Source organism: Notolepis coatsorum (assembly GCF_963971535.1).
Source record: "Notolepis coatsorum genome assembly, chromosome: 14".
Taxonomy (NCBI): domain Eukaryota; kingdom Metazoa; phylum Chordata; class Actinopteri; order Aulopiformes; family Paralepididae; genus Notolepis; species Notolepis coatsorum.
This window is the reverse complement of record NC_140178.1, coordinates 48,173,885-48,191,551: the sequence shown is the minus strand read 5'-3', so window position 1 is coordinate 48,191,551 and position 17,667 is coordinate 48,173,885. Positions and strand designations below refer to the sequence as shown.

Sequence of the window (17,667 nt, the reverse complement as noted above, 5' to 3'; positions counted from 1 at the left end):
CAGTGGTCCCTCCGGCTTGGGCGGTCGTCATGCAGGTGGGAAGCCGATGGGTGGTAATCTGGTCGTTGTAAACAGCGACTCCTACAGGTAGGTCAGGGCGCCTGCACAGCGAGGAAGGGATCTGGGTGAGGTAGTGTGCCCTCCCACGCGTTACACTCACCCAATGAGAGTCCTCGCTGCCAGGTGAAAAGAGGCTGCTGGCTGTCTCTTATGTATCGGAGGAAGCATGTGATAGACTTCAGGGCTCCCTGGACCGGCAAATAGGGGGCAAATGCGCGCAATGACCAGGAAGGGGAGGGGGGAATTGGCATAACGACTAAATTGGGATGGGAGGAAAATAGAAGAAAAATAGGAGAAAAAGTGGATAATAATAATTAAATTTTAATTTATTTATATATTGTATGTATTCCAAATCAGAACTTGAATTGTTTTTTTTCTCAATTATATATATTTAAATTATCTGGTTTCACTTATCTTTTTTCTTTTTTTTTTTAATCTTTTTCCCCCTCCATTTTCCTCCGATTTTCTCCCATCCCAATGTTAATCGTATGCCAATTCCCAATCCCTTCCTGGTCGCTGCACACTTACCCCCCACAGTCAGATCATCTGGGAGAGTGGAGGCTATCACGTGCTTCCTCCGACACACGTCCAGCCAATCAACCGCTTCTTTTCACCTGGCAGCGCGGATCCGCCCTGAGAGGGCGTAGCGTGTGGAAGGATCACACTATCCCACTCAGGTCCTATCCGCGCTTAGCAGGCGCCCCGACCGAACTGTAGGAGTCGCTGTTTACAACGACCCGGACCCACCCCGCCAGCTTCTCCCACCCTCTAATACAGCCAATTGTATTAGTGTGAACGGCCAGCCAAGCTGGTGACAACCCCGGAGCTGTGAGCTGGATTCGAACAGGCGAATCCAGCTCACAGCTTCGAGGTTGGTGATGAACGCAATCTCCGCTACGCCACCTAACCGCACGGTTTCACTTATCTTCTAATAATATGTATATACGTTGTATGTATTCCAAATCAGAACTTGAATTGTTTTTTTCTTATTTGTATATATTTAAATTATCTGGTTCCACTTAGTTTAACACTTTGATTGCCTAAGGCTAAATTCATGATATACCATAGGTTGCCAGCTCTATTTGTCTATGGAGAAGTTCCCCTTCTTTGCAGGGCTATAACTTTTTTAATTCTATTGCTAAATTGCCATTATTAGGGCCCATTCAATGTCCTATATGTATTGTTCAGGGTGTATGAACGTTAAACTTTTTCATTCACATATTCATACTAAAATATGATCTAAAGTATAAGTATGTTTTCATCTCTTTCTGCAGCTTTCTCCAGAACGTGATTTATAGCCCCAAATGCATTATATTGATGATCAAATACAGTTTATGATGATACAAGTACAGTATATTGCTAGCCAATGTACAATCAATTGACAATAAACTGGACGACATCCGAGCAAGGATTCAATTCCAGAGAGACGTTAGAGACTGCAATGTTCTCTGCTTCATTGAAACGTGGCTGTCGCCAGGAACCCCAGATCACGCCATCCAACCGGCCGATCACTTCTTCATCCACCGCAAGGATAGATCAGCAGAGTCCGGCAAACAGCGTGGAGGAGGTATCGCCTTCATGTTTAACAACAATTGGAGCGATCCAGCCAACGTGAAGGAATTATCGAACCACTGCTGCCCAGACCTGGAATATATAACCATCAAGTGTCGTCCTTTCTTCCTCCCGAGGGAGTTAACGGCGATCGTCCTGGTCGGAGTGTATATTCCACCGCAAGCCAGCAATAGTGTCGCGCTCTCCAGACTCCACGATGAGGTAAATAGAATCCAAGCGGCAAACGTTAACGCCGCCATTGTAGTAGTGGGTGATTTCAATAGCGCCAATCTGAGAAAGGTTTTGCCTGACTTCTATCAGCATGTGACTTGTAACACCAGAGGCGGTAACATCCTAGATCACTGTTACACGCAATTCAAGGGTGGCTACAAGGCTCATTCTGCTAGTGGCTTTGGTAAGTCTGATCACGCGGCCATTTTCCTTTCACCAAAGTACAAACAGAGAATCAAGAGCACTCCTGTAGTCTCGCGAGAGGTGCAGAAATGGGATTTGACGTCAGAGGAGACGCTCCAGGCTGCGTTTGAGTGCACAGACTGGAGCGTGTTCCGCGACACAGATAACATTAATGTCTACACGGACAGTGCTGGACTATGTTCGTACTTTGGTGGAAGAAACAATCCCCACTACCACAATTAGAGTTTACCCAAATCAAAAACCCTGGGTAGACAAATCCGTCCGTGAAGCTCTGAAAGCGCGCACCAAAGCATACAACGACGGCCTAGTGGCAGGCAACATGAATGACCACAAGGTGGCGCGATACAACGTAAGGAGGACAGTGACAGAGGCCAAACCGCTACAGGGATAAAATTTAACTCCAGTTTGAACTCCAGAGCTATGTGGCAGGGGCTCAAAACGATGACAGACTACAAAGGCACCTCCCTCAAACTGAACAGTGACATCTCCTTAGCAAATGACCTCAATACCTTCTATGCAAGGTTTGACGCTGGTAATAACAACACCAGCCCACAAGCCACGGCAATGGGGGGGGGGGGGGGGGGGGGGGTCTGCTGCTGATGGAGACTCAGGGTTCAGGGTAACAGAGCATGAGGTGAGGCGGACCTTTAAAAAAGTGAATATCAGGAAGGCAGCAGGACCGGACGGCATCCCCGGCCGCGTCCTAAAAGTCTGTGCCGACCAACTGGCCCCGGTATTCACTGACATATTTAACCTGTCCTTAGAACAGGCTGTCATCCCCACCTGCCTGAAGAAGTCCACTATTATCCCTGTACCCAAAAAATCCAAGCCTGCTTGCCTCAACGACTACCGCCCTGTAGCTCTCACCTCCATAGCCATGAAGTGCTTTGAGAAGCTAGTAAAGGGCTACATCTGCTCCTCCCTCCCCATCAACATGGACCCCCTGCAATTTGCATACCGCCCCAACAGGTCCACGGAGGACGCCATAGCCCATGTGTTGCACACAGCAGCATCACACCTGGACAAGAGGAAGGGGAACTATGTGAGAATGCTATTCATCGACTACAGCTCGGCATTCAATACCATAGTCCCCTCCATACTCATAGCCAAGCTCAGGGACCTGGGCTTGAACTATGACCTCTGCCAGTGGGTCTTGGACTTTCTGACGGGCAGACCCCAGGTGGTGAGAGCGGGCAACTGCACCTCCTCAACATAGGGGCCCCCCAGGGCTGTGTTCTGAGTCCCCTCCTCTATACTGAATATTTAAAACGGCTTCAATACTCATTTCCCGAAGTACCGATACTTTCTGCAGTATCGGTACCAGCTGGCTTGCTCCCGCAAGTTGTTGACACAGACGCGCTGCCAGAGCCTTGCCCTTCCGCCTCCTCCTCCTCCTCGCTCAGAGCAACAGACACAAGCTGCTGCAGCCTCCTCCCCCTCACAGCCGGGCAGCGCAGCCCTGTCTTCAGTTTGTAAACAACGCTATTATTAGCTAACCTTAGCGGTCGTTCCTCCGTTAGCTTAATGCTAGCTAGCTGGCCACCTATTACTTCATGGAAACGGAGTAACGTCAAGCCGAGCCCACTACACCAGTACACGCATGAACTCGACACAACTACCCCGTTTCCAACGTTCGGTCGAGCGGAGCCGGAGCCCATCCTACACTAGTACACGCATGAACTCGACACAACTACCCCGTTTCCAACGTTCGGTCGAGCGGAGCCGGAGCCCATCCTACACCAGTACACGCATGAACTCGACACAACATTACCCCGCCTCCATGAAGTGTCCAATTAGCAGCAATGTTGTTGAAAATGTAACGTTAATAAATGCTCCGAGCATAGCTCCGGAGAAATCTCTCTCTCTCTCTCTCTCTCTCTCTCTCTCTCTCTCTCTCTAGTACCCTTGTTTTCGGGTCATAACTAGAAAGGTGCGCTTAGTAGACCTAAAATCTCCAGCAGCCACTCTCTCTTTCTCTCTCTGATCTAAAGATAAACAAAGGGTTTTAAAAGTGTATTTATCTTCTCGTATAGTACCAGAGAGAAGCTGAGGAGAATCAACCAGCAACAAAAGCAAAATTTGTAAAAAAAAAAAAAAAAAAAATTATAATAAAAAAAAAATATTATAATTTCTTTTTTTTGGTATTGAAAGTATCGAAAGTATCGATACTTTTCAAGGTATCGTATCGAAGGCAAAATTCCAGTATCGTGACAACACTACTCCCTGTACACACACGACTGTCAACACAATCATCAAATTTGCTGACGACACAGTGGTGGTGGGCCTGATCTCTGCCAACGACGAGAGGGCCTACCTGGAAGAGGTCAAGGTCCTGGCGGGATGGTGCCAGGAAAACAGCCTCTCCCTGAACGTCAGCAAAACAAAGGAGATGATTGTAGACTTCAGGAGGTCGGGGGTCAAGGACTACAGCCCCCTCAGCATCGACGGGGCACCGGTTGAGAGAGTCAACAGCTTTAAGTACCTCGGAGCCTACATATCCGAGGACTTGACATGGACCACACACATTGACAGTGTTGTGAAGAAGGCACGACAACGCCTCTACTTCCTCAGGCGCCTAAGGAAGTTCCAAGTCAGTCAGAAGATCCTTAAGAACTTCTACTCATGTACAATAGAGAGCATCCTGACTGGCAACATCACCTCCTGGTTTGGGAATAGCAGTGCACAAGACCGAAGCAGACTACAAAGAGTGACACGTTCAGCCGAACGCACAATTGGAGGGGGGCTCCCCACCCTCCAGAACATTTACAACAAGCGGTGCAGGGGCAAGGCTAAGAGAATCATTAAAGACTCCAGTCACCCGAACAACTGCCTCTTTGAACTGCTGCGGTCAGGCAAGCGATACCGGAGTCTCAAGGCGAGCACAGAAAGACTCAGAAGAAGCTTCTATCCCCAGGCCATCAGGCTGCTAAACGAACAATGAACACTACACAACAACAACCATCAAACGCACATAGCACACACATCCACACGCACACACTCACTTTAAACAAACACACTGTAGCACCCACTCCACACACTTCATAGCACACACTCACTTTAAACAAACACACTGTAGCACCCACTCCCCACACTTTATTTTTTTTATTATCTTTCTTCCCCTCCTTTTTCCCGATTTTTCTCCCATCCCACCCTTCCTGGTTGTTGCATACTTTCCCCTACTGTTGGTCCGGGAGACCGGAGACTGTCACATGCTTTCCTCCGACGCATGTGCAGCCTGGGGCAGGCCAACCTGGCCGCGCAGGTTCTCACCGGGGAGAGTGTAGCGTGTGGGAGGCCACACTATCTCTCCTCAGATCCAACCCTCGCTGAGCAGGCGCCCCGACCGAACTGTAGGGGTCGCTGTCCACAACGCCCAGGACCCACCCTTCAGCTTCCCACCCCCTGATACAGCCAATTGTATCAGCGTGAGAGGACAGCCAAGCTGATAGCAACGCCGGGAGCTGGATTCGAACAGGCGAATCCTAGTGTCTCCCGGTGTTGGTGACGAACGTAATCTCCGTGCGCCACCTGCCCCCCCCACTTTATATTTATTGATGAAGGATTGCACTACAACTCGTACACCTTACTGTAAATTGTACCTAAATTGTACCTCATCCCATTTCTGCTTTGCACTATATAGTATTGTACATTAGTACACTGCATAGTATTGTATATTATATGGTAACTCAGTTACGTCTATTCTGCATCGAACATTGTACATGTCTATACTGAACACTGTGACCTCATTTTCTACTTCTAATTTACATGCTATACTATGTTATTTGATACTATCTTGTCTAGCACAGTCTCTGGAGCGTAACAGTAAGAAGCATTTTGTATGAAAGTATTCTGTACTTCTGTATGACAACTATTAAAGAAACTTGAACTTGAAACTTGATAGCAATCGGCGTGATATAAAAAAATCCAACTGGACGGACTTCTGGAAGTTACTACACGTCATCTGATGTTGACCGGATGGGCGAGGGGGCGATTATAATTCCGTGGGCAGCGTTATACCATTCATCTAATGTGGGTCAAATGTTCATCATAGCGGTTAGTGTCGAACACGGAAATATTACACGCTAAAACTCACCCCAGTCTCTGCGGGCCGTTGGGCGATCAGCGTGGGGTAGACAGTTTTCCATTATGGGATGTAAAAATATCCGGTCCATTTCCAGCTTGTATAATAGTATATACGTCCAAATCATGTTGTTTATCGAGTTATTGGCAACGGATCGCTATGTATTGTGACGAGCTAGAGTGCCGGAACCTATACCGAGTGCCCGGAAGTAATATGGGTGAACAGCACATCGTCCAAGTTACTTCCTGTTTGGCGATTGCGCCGATCGGCCACCAGATGGCGCTCTTGAACCGCTAGAGGGTTCAGTGGGGCTTTTTGGTGGGTCTCAGGCCAGCGGATGGGAAATATGAATCCGATCACAGATTTTTGAAATATTGATATCAAAGACGAGTTACGGCGTCTTCGGCAACTTGAGCATGGCGGGGAAGGACGCCTAAACTCGTCTTCTGGCAGTTAAAGTGTTAATTGTTATTTATAATATGTGTCCCGAATCCAAACATCCAATTATTTTCAATTAATATGTATTCGTTGTATGTATTTCACTTTCACCTCCTCTCGTCTCCTTCTCCTCCTCTCCCATCTTGACTTCAGTGCTTGAATCCTGGTTGGTGTGGGTGACCTCAGTGTTTGAATCCTGGTTGGTGTGTGTGACCTCAGTGCTTGAATCCTGGTTGGGGTGGGAGACCTCCGTGCTTGAATCCTGGTTGGTGTGTGTGACCTCAGTGCTTGAATCCTGGTTGGGGTGGGAGACCTCCGTGCTTGAATCCTGGTTGGTGTGGGTGACCTCAGTGCTTGAATCTTGGTTGGTGTGGGTGACCTCTATGTTTAAATCCTGGTTGGTGTGTGTGACCTCAGTGCCTGAATCCTGGTTGGTCTGGTCAACCTCAGTGCTTGAATCCTGGCTGGTCTGGGTGATCTCGGTGCTTGAATCCTGGTTGGTCTGGGTGGCCTCAGTGCTTGAATCCTGGCTGGTCTGGGTGATCTTGGTGCTTGAATCCTGGTTGGTGTGGGTGGCCTCAGTGCTTGAATCCTGGTTGGTGTGTGTGACCTCAGTGCTTGAATCCTGGTTGGTCTGGGTGGCCTCAGTGCTCGAATCCTGGCTGGTCTGGGTGATCTCGGTGCTTGAATCCTGGTTGGTGTGGGTGGCCTCAGTGCTTGAATCCTGGTTGTTCTGGGTGACCTCAATGCTTGAATCCTGGTTGGTCTGGGCGCTTCCAACGTCCCTATGTCTTTCTTTTGGGCCCGTACGCTTTAATTCTTTTGAATTAGCCTCCATGCTCCTCAGAATGTTCGGCATTGCATCTAGTCCGGTCTGCGTGTTAGCTTGTATGTTAGTTGGTTGCCTCGCCCCCAGTCTGGTTGGTCTGCCTTTCTGAAATCCTCCAGCCCCCGCTTTAATATTTCTCAGAGTCCGTCTATTCGTTCTTCCAACCTTCTCATATGTTTATCGATAGTGTTCTTTATTGCATCTAGTCCGATCTGCATCTTAGCTTTCATGTTAGCTTGTAGCTTCGCCACCCAGCCGGGTTGGTCCACACTGTTATCTAACGTTACGTTAGCTTGTTGTACCTGTTGTGTCATCTCCTTGTGTTGTATCTTTTCCTTCTGTGTATTTTCCTTGTCTGGAGTCGTTCTTCTCTCGTTTATCCTCATGTTTTGTGCTCTGGGTCTCGTCATCGTTCTCCGTCTTTGAGTTGTCACTTTTTAGCGTGTTTTTAGAAACTTTTATTTTCTTTTTTTGAATTTCTTTGACCGGGAGCTCTTCCCTGCAGCTGTCTACCGGTTCCTCGCTAAGCGGAAGTCCAGCCAGACGTATCTTTACAGTGGAAGATGTTTAATAGGGCCCGGGAAGCACAAGCTGTCACAAGCAGAGAATCACTCCCACTGACTGGCTGCCGACATGCAGATTTATTGGTTAAAATATGGTTTGGAGTAGTGCTGATTTGAGTTTAACAAATAAAAGTGCTGATTTGAGTTTAACATGTGACCTGACCACTAATTCTAGATCAGTACTCCTCTCAGAACCGTCATGGCTTCTGAAGGTCCCCTGGGCTCAAGAACCTTTATGTATACAGGCCCCTGGACTCAAGGACCTTCATGTATACAGACCACTGGACTCAATAAGACAAAATACTACTCTTGATATGTTTGGACACACCAACAATAGAATTGTGACCATCAACCAGAGGCTGATGTAGTCATTACCTGAGTGATCCTAGCACGTCTCCCATGTTCGCACTGTTCATTACTTCTCTCAGTGCTTCACATCCCTCCTCTCCTAGAGAGTTACCTGGGAACATGGAAACACAAAGGAGCATAGACCTTTTCAATACAATTCTGTTGCTAGGGAACAGCTTGGGCCCAAGTCTATTTCCTGTTAGTTATTGTATTAGCAAACACTGCAACAGGAAATACACATGGGCGCATTTAGAATGTTCATGTTGTAAGAAATAATACCATTTAGGTCGAGCTTCTGCAGCTGGTCTTTGCCTTGTACAGCCTTCGCCACAATCAGAGCTGCATCCTCTGTGATCTCCCCAAAGGACAGATTCAGCTCCTGGACAAAGAAAAATGAAGAACAAATATTATTAAAACAAAGGAAAGTAATAAATTAACTTATAGTCATATGCATTGTGTCCGTCGTCCTGTTGTTAGTATATCATGTGTCTGTCCTCCTGTTGTCATTATACTGTGTGTCTGTCCTCCTGTTGTCATACTGTGTGTCTGTGCTCCTGTTGTCATTATACTGTGTATCCATCATTCTGTTGTCATTATACTGTGTGTCCATCATTCTGTTGTCATTATACTGTGTGTCCATCATTCTGTTGTCATTATACTGTGTGTCCATCATTCTGTTGTCATTATACTGTGTGTCTGTCCTCCTGTTGTCATACTGTGCGTCTGTGCTCCTGTTGTCATTATACTGTGTGTCCATCATTCTGTTGTCATTATACTGTGTGTCTGTCCTCCTGTTGTCATTATACTGTGTGTCTGTCCTCCTGTTGTCATACTGTGTGTCCATCATTCTGTTGTTAGTATATCATGTGTCTGTCCTCCTGTTGTCATTATACTGTGTGTCTGTCCTCCTGTTGTCATTATACTGTGTGTCTGTCCTCCTGTTGTCATTATACTGTGTGTCTGTCCTCCTGTTGTCATTATACTGTGTGTCTGTCCTCCTGTTGTCATTATACTGTGTGTCTGTCCTCCTGTTGTTAGTATATCATGTGTCTGTCCTCCTGTTGTCATTATACTGTGTGTCCATCATTCTGTTGTCATTATACTGTGTGTCCATCATTCTGTTGTCATTAAACTGTGTGTCTGTCATCCTGTTGTCATTATACTGTGTGTCCATCATTCTGTTGTCATTATACTGTGTGTCCATCATTCTGTTGTCATTATACTGTGTGTCTGTCCTCCTGTTGTCATTATACTGGGTGTCCATCATTCTGTTGTCATTATACTGCATGTCTGTCCTCCTGTTGTCATTATACTGTGTGTCTGTCATCCTGTTGTCATTATACTGTGTGTCTGTCCTCCTGTTGTCATACTGTGTGTCTGTCCTCCTGTTGTCATTATACTGTGTGTCCATCATTCTGTTGTCATTATACTGTGTGTCTGTCCTCCTGTTGTCATACTGTGTGTGGTCATCCTGTTGTCATTATACTGTGTGTCTGTCGTACTGTGAAACATGCAAGTTGTTGAATGTCTCTGCACCCCTGTTACCAAGTCAAATGTAACATAAATAGTCTTTGTATTTGACTAATTTAGTGTTTCTGATTTTGATTAAAAAGGAAATTACATTTAAAATAAACAGGAAAGAAAATCACTCCCACCACGAAAAGAAAAGCAAAGTGTGCATGCTCTTTACTTTGAGAAGATGTAGTCCTTCTGATACAGTCTCTGCCATGGCAATGGCTCCTTTGGATCGCACCAGGCAGTCCCCAAAGTTTATAACTTGGACATTTCGTAAATGTTTCAGGGCCTGTGAAGGACACAGATTAGTTAGTTAACAACAGCTTTACTGTGATTATGATTGACGGACAAGCCAACAAATTACAAAGTCATAGTAGCCTATCCATCAACAAGGCTGCTACACTTCTCAGCAAAAGAAGAGCAAAAGAAGAATTGACCTATCTCAAGCTCCACCCTCTTTTCTTGATGGGAAGAAACAGTTGTGATTGGAGGAACAAAAAATAGGGCAGGGCTTGAGATAGGTGAATAGGTCAATAATCTGTATAAACAATTTGTCATTAATTACATTGGAACTAGGGATGCACCAATACCAGGTATCGGTCCGATACTCGGCAAAATTAGAATATTGTTATCTGAGAATTTACCCAATACTAACATCTGATACCAAGAAACATGTCTAATAGAGCTGTGAATCTTCACTGGCCTCACAATTCAGCTGTCCACGATTCGATTAGATTCTACGATGCATCTCAATAATATATTACATCCTCAATTTTATAATCTATATTACTGCACATGGCTACTTTTTCATCAATTAATACAAGCAGTCAGATCAATTAACTTTTATTTAGAAAGTTCTTAAATCAGAATGTCAAAATAAATGTATTTACTAGTGTTGCATGATACAGATACTAGAAAGGTATCTCGATACCCAGCTGTTAAAAATGGTTCAATACTCTTTTTTATTAGTATCAGTATCAATACTTTTAGAATAGCCTGATGCTGTATTTTCTATGAGTTGAGTGGATGCATGACCAGAGCACTAGCTTTAATAATACAACAATAACAATAATATATTTGATTTGTAGGGCGCTTTATAGTTGTGGAGCAAATCTCAAAGCGCTACATTGTAAAAGAACATAAAAGCTAGCAAGAGAGTAAAAAGAAAATAAATAAAAAATAAAATTTTAATAATCGATTATGTTCTGTCACTGCATCGATGCCATCCACATCCGCATCGCGATGCATCTTAGAATCGAGAAATGTCCACACCCCTAATGTCTAACATGCCAGAAATCAAAAGCAAGCAACGTCGGATCAGTGCATCCCTAATTGGAACATTCATCAATAAATCTAGGGATAGGACAATATATGGAAATTCAACATATCGTCATACAAAGATGTGGCTACGTATTGTGGGGCAGAAAAATGTATCACGACATCAGTTACTGTAGAAGATTTACTGTACTTCTACAGATCCTGCTGTAGAAGTAATCAGTTTGTACAGCAGATGGACACGGTCTCTGGTAACGTTACGCCGACTCCTTCAGAAATGGCAGCAGACTGTAGTCAAGCGTCTGACGACTTTGACATAGAAAAACACTCCACTTGCATCAGCGTGGCGGCACTTCAGCTTTCCCGGGCGTGGGATAATACCAAAAATAAAACCAACACTTGTTTCCCAGTGCTTCCAGTACCTGAGCCATGGCGATAGCTCCCTTCTTGGTGAAGGTGTTGTCGTTCAGGTTGAGGACACGGAGGTCTGGGTTGTGCTGCATGGCCGTGGCCAGGGCTGTCACACCGGCGTGGTTGATGCCATTCTGGGGCATGTGAACCTCCTCCAGGCTGCCCATCAACTGGGAACACAGACGTGGTCACATTACATACAGATCACAGTAACTATTATCAGTGACATCACATAGCATGTATTTATTTAATTTGATGAGAGGTATGATTGACCACCAAAACAGACTCCAAGGCCAGTAAGAATAAAGCCTGTAAGAGTATAGTTTGAGCACTATCAATTTAGTTTAGCTACTAAACACAAATTCATGCTACCTTGAGGAACCCAAGGAAAACAGTGTTCTAGATGTGAAGCATGAGTGCAAATGATCTGAACATTAATATAAATATATACAATGTATTTTTTTTTTTTTTTTTTTTGCTACCTGATTATGGCAAAAGACATGATTATGGCAAAACTTAACTTAACTAATATTAATAATCACTATTATGGGCCCATAAAACATTTATTCAGCACTTTTGAATGCATACCGGTACATTAATTCCAGACTGACTGCTGAAAGATTGTACAATTTAAACATTTTCTCTTTGCATACAACAAAATGTGCATTAAAGTCAAGCGCATTTTCTTTTCTCTGTAGGATAACTACCGGTACAACAAAGTGCATTCAGAACAAAGCCAAGGTGCTTTAAAACTGCATAACGATCTGCATAAAGACACACACACAGGACTGTTGTATTTACTACATCTCCCATGACTCTTAGCGGGGGATGACGTAGCTTACGAGAGACGGGTCAAAGAGGAATGGAAGCATCGTTAGCTAGCTTAACGATAACGTTAGTTCAAAAGGTTTTAACCGCGACAGGGATAGTAATGGCGAGGATATAAAGCATGTTAAAGACGCATTTATTGGATGCGTTGCTCCCGGAGTTTACATAGAAACAGCGCGACTCCCAAGAGGAGTTAGTTATCACAGGCTGCAGAACGCAGGAAGAGCTGCTAAGCTGCTCACGTTACACGTTGCACGTTTTGATTACGTCATCACAACAACACTTTAGGTTACGAACGTTACGTAACCCTGTTCTTTGACATTCGGTGATATATTTTTGGTGCTAAAACCCTTTCGGCCGAAAGCCGAAAGAGCCTTTTTAACCATTTTCGGCCGATAATTTTCTGTGCATCCCTAGCATTTTTACTACCGGGCAGTCCGATAGAGAGGGAGGGAGAGGAAGAAATGGGAGACAGAGCAGGGGAAGACATTCGGCAAAGTACGGCGGGTCAGGGAAATTAACCCGGGTCGGCCGTGCCGCGACGCAGCGCGTTACATGGTTCGCCACTTGGGTGCCCCAGCTAACGAGTTCCTAATAAACAACTATAAAATAAACAGCTCTATGTTTGACTGTACCTGGAAAGCCTGAGCGAGGGCCGTGGCTCCGTCGTTCTCCAGACGGTTCCTGCCTGCAATGAACACTTTCAGTCTGAGGGGCGCGCCCAGAGCGCTGGACTGTTTATGGCACTCTGTCAAAGCGGCCGCCAGGATCTGAGAACACACAAACACACAGAGAGATGTGTTCAGCGGTTATGACAACGTTTACCTCAACAAGCAAACGCTACAATGTTTAATGACGTGCCAAACATTTGTATGGTAAGACAATTCAGTAGGGCGTGAAATTGACTGAAATCTCAAACCCCGCTTTTCTTTGTTGCAACAGTTGTGATTGGAGGATCAAGAAAAGACAGGGGGGGTTAGATAGGTACATTAAAAGGATAGTTTGTTTTCATCACAATCCATGCTGTTCCTCATATAGGGCCCTATGGAATGGAACACTCATTTTACCCAATAGGGTAAAAATGTGCGTTATTAGTGAGATTTTAGTTTATGGAATGTCTTTATTATTTAGCTAATATCCAAAAAAATTTATTCACATTGCTAAAAGTGTTGTAGTCATATGAGGAGAGGGCATCCAGAGTTCTTAATGAGCAAAAAAACTACATTTACCAGCCGATTCCAGCTTCCTGCAAGCAAATTACTTACTGTATGATTTTCTTTTATTTCTCTTATTTCTCTGGATTATCCATGACAAAACTGAAAGTTATTGCCAGAGATTGGAGTGCAGTTAGTGTGTCTACCTTCTGTGAACGTTTACAGGGTTCTTACACCTTTTCCAAAGCAAAATTCAAGCACTTTTCAAGCTTTTTCAAGGTGCATTTTCAAGCTTTTCCAGCATCTTATGCGGCTGTGGTAAATTAAATATTTACTCAAAATGATAATTTTACTTCTTCCATCACATTAAATCAGATGTTATTGTGCTATAAACAACCAAAATGATGTAGACTTGGCATCCTATATAACCTGGCTGAGCCGATAGGAAACAATCACTCAAATAATCACCAGATAAAACTTCAATTTCAATCAAATATTTACTGAAATGTGCAAAATAAGAGAACAGTCTTTGAGGTAGGCAGTCAATCAGCTCATTGAGCCTTAAAATGTATACAAAATCAAATCAACCTAGGATTTTTATATAACCCCCCCACAGTGGTGTGTTCAGTTGGTATGTCCCAGCAGGGACCAGGATGTAAGCTATACGATGCCCATGTTATTGGTTGCAATACAGATACACAGTTAGTTGACGCACGTTCTAGTCTCCTCTCTTGTTATTTCACACAAACAGCTACCCCTAGTAGCTGCCTGGCTTCTTATGTTGCCGACATATCCTACAGAACATTCCTTAAAATAGAAAGAATTGATTTGCTTGTTAGCCATGTTGATCACAGCGAAACCACAGCTCCGATGCATAATGGCGTTAGCTAAACGAAACTAGTTTGAAGGTAAATTGGCTTTCAGTGTGTCAGAGCGAGCGCACTCAAGTTGTGCAGACTGGACTCTCTGACCGAAGAGTCAGTTTATCAGAGCGGAGCAGTGAATTTATTAACTCACCTTAATATACGGTGTCAACATGAACAATAAACATAGCCGCCTGTGGCAACGCTAGCTCACTAGCTTGCTAACGTCTTCAAAAATTAAATAAGAAGCTTGCTCACGTTAGCTCGCTAACGTTACTGGGATTAAAGCAAGCTTTTCAGGAAGGGTCGGGGGGTGCCGTTGGCGGGGCGGGCATGCGAGTGGCGAGGCTCGAGAGAGGACTCCTCTTCATTTTGCGTGAAAGGCGATCTCCGAAATTCTATTTCTTTATCTAAAAACCTAATTATTCAGTCAGATAGCGATTTATTATGAAAGTATATACAGTGCAATTACAATTTCAATACCTTTCCAGCACTTTATACACAATGCAAGCACTTTTCAAACCTTGAAAACACCACATTGAAATACAAGCATTTTCAAGGATTTCCAGCACCCGTACGAACCCTGCGTTTAGCAACAATCCGCGTTGCAATCCGATGCAAAATGGCGGACCTGTCTCAAAAAGAATAAACCGACTGTATTTACAGAAGATTTCTTTCACGGTTCTAGTTGCTGCACGCCTGGAGATTATCATCATCAGGTGGCTTCTTCGTTCCGAAGGTTGCCTATGCCACTCTCCAACCCATTCTGTCCCCACTTCTTCTCTCCAACTCCGTGACTCCGCCTCTCACTCCGCTCCAATCACAGACGTCATCTACCCAGCCTCTTCTTGGTCTTCCACTTCCTCTCTTTCAATCCACCTTCCCCATCACCACCTTCTTGAACATCTCCCTGCTGGATCCTCTTAGAACGTGCCCGCACAAGTCCATCTTTCTCTTTTTCAACCTCTCCAGCAGCTGTCCTCCTTGCATATACCCACTCTTCTCAGTACCTCCTCATTCTTGATCTTATCCTTCCATCTTCAGCATCTTCCTCAGCGTCCACATTTCAAAAGAGTCTATCATCCTCTTTGCCTTGGATACTAAATCCAAATTGAACTCTGGCATTTGAAAGAGGAGATTTGGCCCGAACCATAGATGTGCGAGTTGGCTATAATAAGGTAATTTATATGCCTGCTATTATTTTCTTTTATCTACTTTTTCTCACATTTTTCTATTTTTCTCCCATCCCAATTTCGCATTATCCAATTCTACCCTCCCCTGTCTCGAAAGCTGTTAGGCCATGCCTCCCACAGGCCGGCTGCAATGTGGACGAAGCCTTGCATCAGGAGGCAGCCGTCGCATCTTTTCACCTGCACAGCGCGATCTCTCAGCGGCGAGGGTCTGCGTGGGAGGGACACGCCGCCCCCGTTGCTTCCTGATTCTGCTGCGCAGACGCACCAACCGACCTGTAGGAGTCGCTGTACACAACGTCCGATCCCCACCCATCAGTTTTCCCACCCCTAACACTGCCAATTGTGTTAGTATGAACGACCAGCCAAGCTGATAGCAATGCGGAGAGCTGGGCTCGAACCCAGCGTATCCTGCATTGGTGGCGAGCGCCTTGCCCACTACACCACCTAGCCGCCCTGGTATGCCTGCTCTTCTATTCTATAATAATATTTCAAATTGCATGTGTTGCATGTGGATGGCAGAATTCAGTACTGCATCTACAAAACCTTCAGTTTAATCATGTTCCCTTTATTAATTTGCTTAGATCTTTTGTACACATGATCTCAAGAATCAATTTAATTTTAGCAATTAGGTAATTTTTAGCATGGTGTTATTCACCGTCAAAGATAAAAAAAAAAAAAAAAAAAAATTGATATTCTCCTTTGGTTCATTACAATTTATTATATACAACAAATTATTTTTTATACCATTTGATTTTCCAGAAGTTAGAATTATGACTAAACATACGCAGAGCAAGTTGGGAACCCTAAACGACGTGGATAAGGATCTCATCAGGACGATATTCCGAGAGGAAACGGACGCTATCTTGGCTAAGCTAGCTGGCAGGGTGGATGCATTGCAGGAGGAGGTGGCTGCGATAGACACTCGATTAACCATGGCGGAGGGAGATATGTCCGCGGTCGTGGAGGTGGCCGAGACCAACGTCGCGGGAATATTAAACTTGGACAGGCTACGTGATTGTGAGATGAAGGCGGCAGATCTGGAGGACCGTGGTAGGAGATGTAATGTGAGAATATATGGTCTGCCTGATGAAACGGAGGATGACGAGCCGATAAGGTACCTCGAGGAAATGGTCCCAAAATGGTTCCCAAAGATACCTCGCCCTGAGATCGAAAGAGCGCATAGGATCTTTAGACCCACTACCCAGTTGAAGGGCGGACATGCAAACCCTCGCACATTCATTTTCTGCTGCCTGAGATTCCAGACGAGACAGCATATACTAGGGATGCCCCGATCGATCGGCCACCGATCGTTATCGGCTGATAATCAGTATATATATGCGATCGGTGATAATGCTTTATTTTCGCCGATCGTCAAAACCGATCGATGACACGGAAAACATGATCCAATTCTCTGCGGAGTTCTCACTCGCTCTTCTCTCCACAGAGCTGCTTGCAGTGTACGGCTCCTCCTTCTCCTCCAGCACCTCCCGCACCCATGTAAACAAGAGGCTGCCTCCGGCAACAGTCTGCTCTAGTAGTGCATGCGACGTGAGCTAACGTTGGCTACCTACCGAGCCATTGGCTACCTAACGTTACTGTTTAAACTAAATGACCCAGTGACTACATGAGGCATTGTTAATGGTATCTAGCCGGCTAGCTACTGATAGCTCCTGATATCAACAAATGCTCCAGCAAGTCTAGTAGTGCATGATAGCTCACGTTAGCTCACTGTTCAAAACGAACGTCCCATTAACACTTTGGTTGCCTTGGGTTAAATTAATGATATACCATAGGTTGCAGGCTCTATTTGTCTATGGAGAAGTACCCCTTCTTTGCATGGCTATAACTTTTTAAATTCTATTGCTACATTGCCATTATTAGGGCCCATTCAAAGTCCTATATGTATTGTTCATTGTGTAGCAACGTTAAACTTTTTCATTCACATATTCATAGTAAAGTATGGTCTAATGTATAAGTATGTTTTCATCTCTTTCTGCAGCTTTCTCCAGAACGTGATCTATAGCCCCAAATGCATTATATTGATGATGCAATACAGTTTTATGGCAATCAGCGCGATATAAAAAATTCCAACTAGACGTACTTCTAGAAGTTACTACACGTCA

At 44.8% G+C, this 17,667-nt stretch overlaps 1 protein-coding gene across 2 annotated transcripts in view; it reads right to left on the bottom strand.

Annotated features, from left to right (window-relative positions):
• LOC311240798 (ran GTPase-activating protein 1-like) overlaps positions 1 to 17,667 on the bottom strand; it is a 57,458-nt gene that overhangs the window by 16,425 nt on the left and 23,366 nt on the right. For both annotated transcript variants that reach the window (XM_084329384.1, XM_084329383.1), the window contains exons 6-10: positions 12,970 to 13,104; positions 11,518 to 11,676; positions 9,996 to 10,109; positions 8,585 to 8,684; positions 8,333 to 8,417 (exon numbers count right to left, since the gene is read on the bottom strand). In XM_084329384.1, the coding sequence (XP_084185510.1) occupies positions 8,333 to 8,417; positions 8,585 to 8,684; positions 9,996 to 10,109; positions 11,518 to 11,676; positions 12,970 to 13,104 (593 nt within the window). The remainder of the gene's footprint in view (positions 1 to 8,332; positions 8,418 to 8,584; positions 8,685 to 9,995; positions 10,110 to 11,517; positions 11,677 to 12,969; positions 13,105 to 17,667) is intronic.